This window comes from Aplysia californica, unplaced genomic scaffold, assembly GCF_000002075.1.
Source record: "Aplysia californica isolate F4 #8 unplaced genomic scaffold, AplCal3.0 scaffold00112, whole genome shotgun sequence".
Classification (NCBI taxonomy): domain Eukaryota; kingdom Metazoa; phylum Mollusca; class Gastropoda; order Aplysiida; family Aplysiidae; genus Aplysia; species Aplysia californica.
Window position 1 is genome coordinate 237,989 of NW_004797382.1, and position 1,466 is coordinate 239,454.

The following is a 1,466-nucleotide window of genomic DNA, read 5'->3' on the forward strand; positions in this document are numbered from 1 at the left end:
TAATAATAATAATAATAATAGATAGCATTTGTATGCTCAAATCCCCGCTCAACAGTAAGCTCCATGCTCTTCACAATCTATACTATTACCCCAGCAGACCTGAGAGCATTCTGAAACAAACTCAACTTCCTGGGAAGGATACAGTGCAAGCAGCCATTTATAGGCGCTAAAACACGAAAATACTGAAAAGATCTTTTATTGTCTATGGCCTGGTACCCATTTCCACATGGGTGTTGTGAGGAAAAATTCGCGTAAAATGTCTTTCCCAGGGACACAACGTCGGGCCCACGGCTCGAACCCCCGATCCTGCAACACCTGTTTATACAGTTCTTTACTTATGCATACTCACTTTTTCACATTCTGTATTTATTTATACTAATTTTTTCACATATTGCATTTATTTATATTTATATTCAATTTTAACATTCTGTATTTATTTACACTCATTTTATACTTATTTATACTGACTTTTTCACATATTGTATTTATCTATATTCATCTGTAATATTCTGTACTAATTTACACACATTCTGTATTTATTTATACAGATTCTTTACTTATTTATAATTACTTTTACACTTTCTGTACATATTTATACTTACTCTTTCACATATTGCACTTACACTTACTTTTTCATATATTACATTTATTTATACATACTTTTTCACTTATTGTACTTATCTATACTTACATTTTCACATATTGTACTTATTTATGCTTACTTTTTCTCATATTGCACTTATTTACACTTACTTTTTCACATATTGCACTTATTTATACTTGCTTTCTTACATATTGTACTTATATATACTCACGTTTTCACATATTGCACTCGTTTACACTTACTTTTTTCATATATTGTACTTATCTATATTCAATTTTTTACATTCTGTGCTCATTTTCACACACTCCGTGCTTACTTACTCACACTCACTTTTCCCCTTAATTTTCGTTTGGCTTCAGCCGCCGTCTCAACCGCTGGAATTTCCAGGAGCTTCCTCACAACCTGACCGGCATCAAAGGCTGGGTGCATGTGTCGCTGAGTCGCCCGTTTGTGGACTTCACCCTACACGACCCGCGGAGCCAGGATCTTCTGGACTTTTTGAAAGGCACCTGGATTCCAGACGAGTCGTTCTTCTCTACCCTCAATCATAACACCCAGCTGGGGATTCCGGGCAGCTTTGTTGGTAATCTCACCTCGGTTCTCGTGTTGTTGTAATTGTTTAACTGTTATTATTGATAGTATTGTCATAGTTGTTATTGTTGTTGTTGTTGTTGTTGTTGTTGTTGTTGTTGTTGTTGTTGTTGTTGTTGTTGTTGTTGTTGTTCTTCTTCTTCTTCTTCTTCTTCTTCTTCTTCTTCTTCTTCTTCTTCTTCTTCTTCTTCTTCTGCTTCTGCTTCTGCTTCTGCTTCTTCTTCTTCTTCTTCTTCTTCTTCTTCTTCTTCTTCTTCTTCTTCTTCTTCTT

At 35.1% G+C, this 1,466-nt stretch overlaps 1 protein-coding gene across 1 annotated transcript in view; it reads left to right on the top strand.

Annotated features, from left to right (window-relative positions):
• LOC101861433 (N-acetyllactosaminide beta-1,6-N-acetylglucosaminyl-transferase) overlaps nucleotides 1–1,466 on the top strand; it is an 11,736-nt gene that overhangs the window by 3,134 nt on the left and 7,136 nt on the right. Inside the window, exon 2 of the mRNA XM_005095714.3 lies at nucleotides 964–1,187. Within this exon, the coding sequence (XP_005095771.1) occupies nucleotides 964–1,187 (224 nt within the window). The remainder of the gene's footprint in view (nucleotides 1–963; nucleotides 1,188–1,466) is intronic.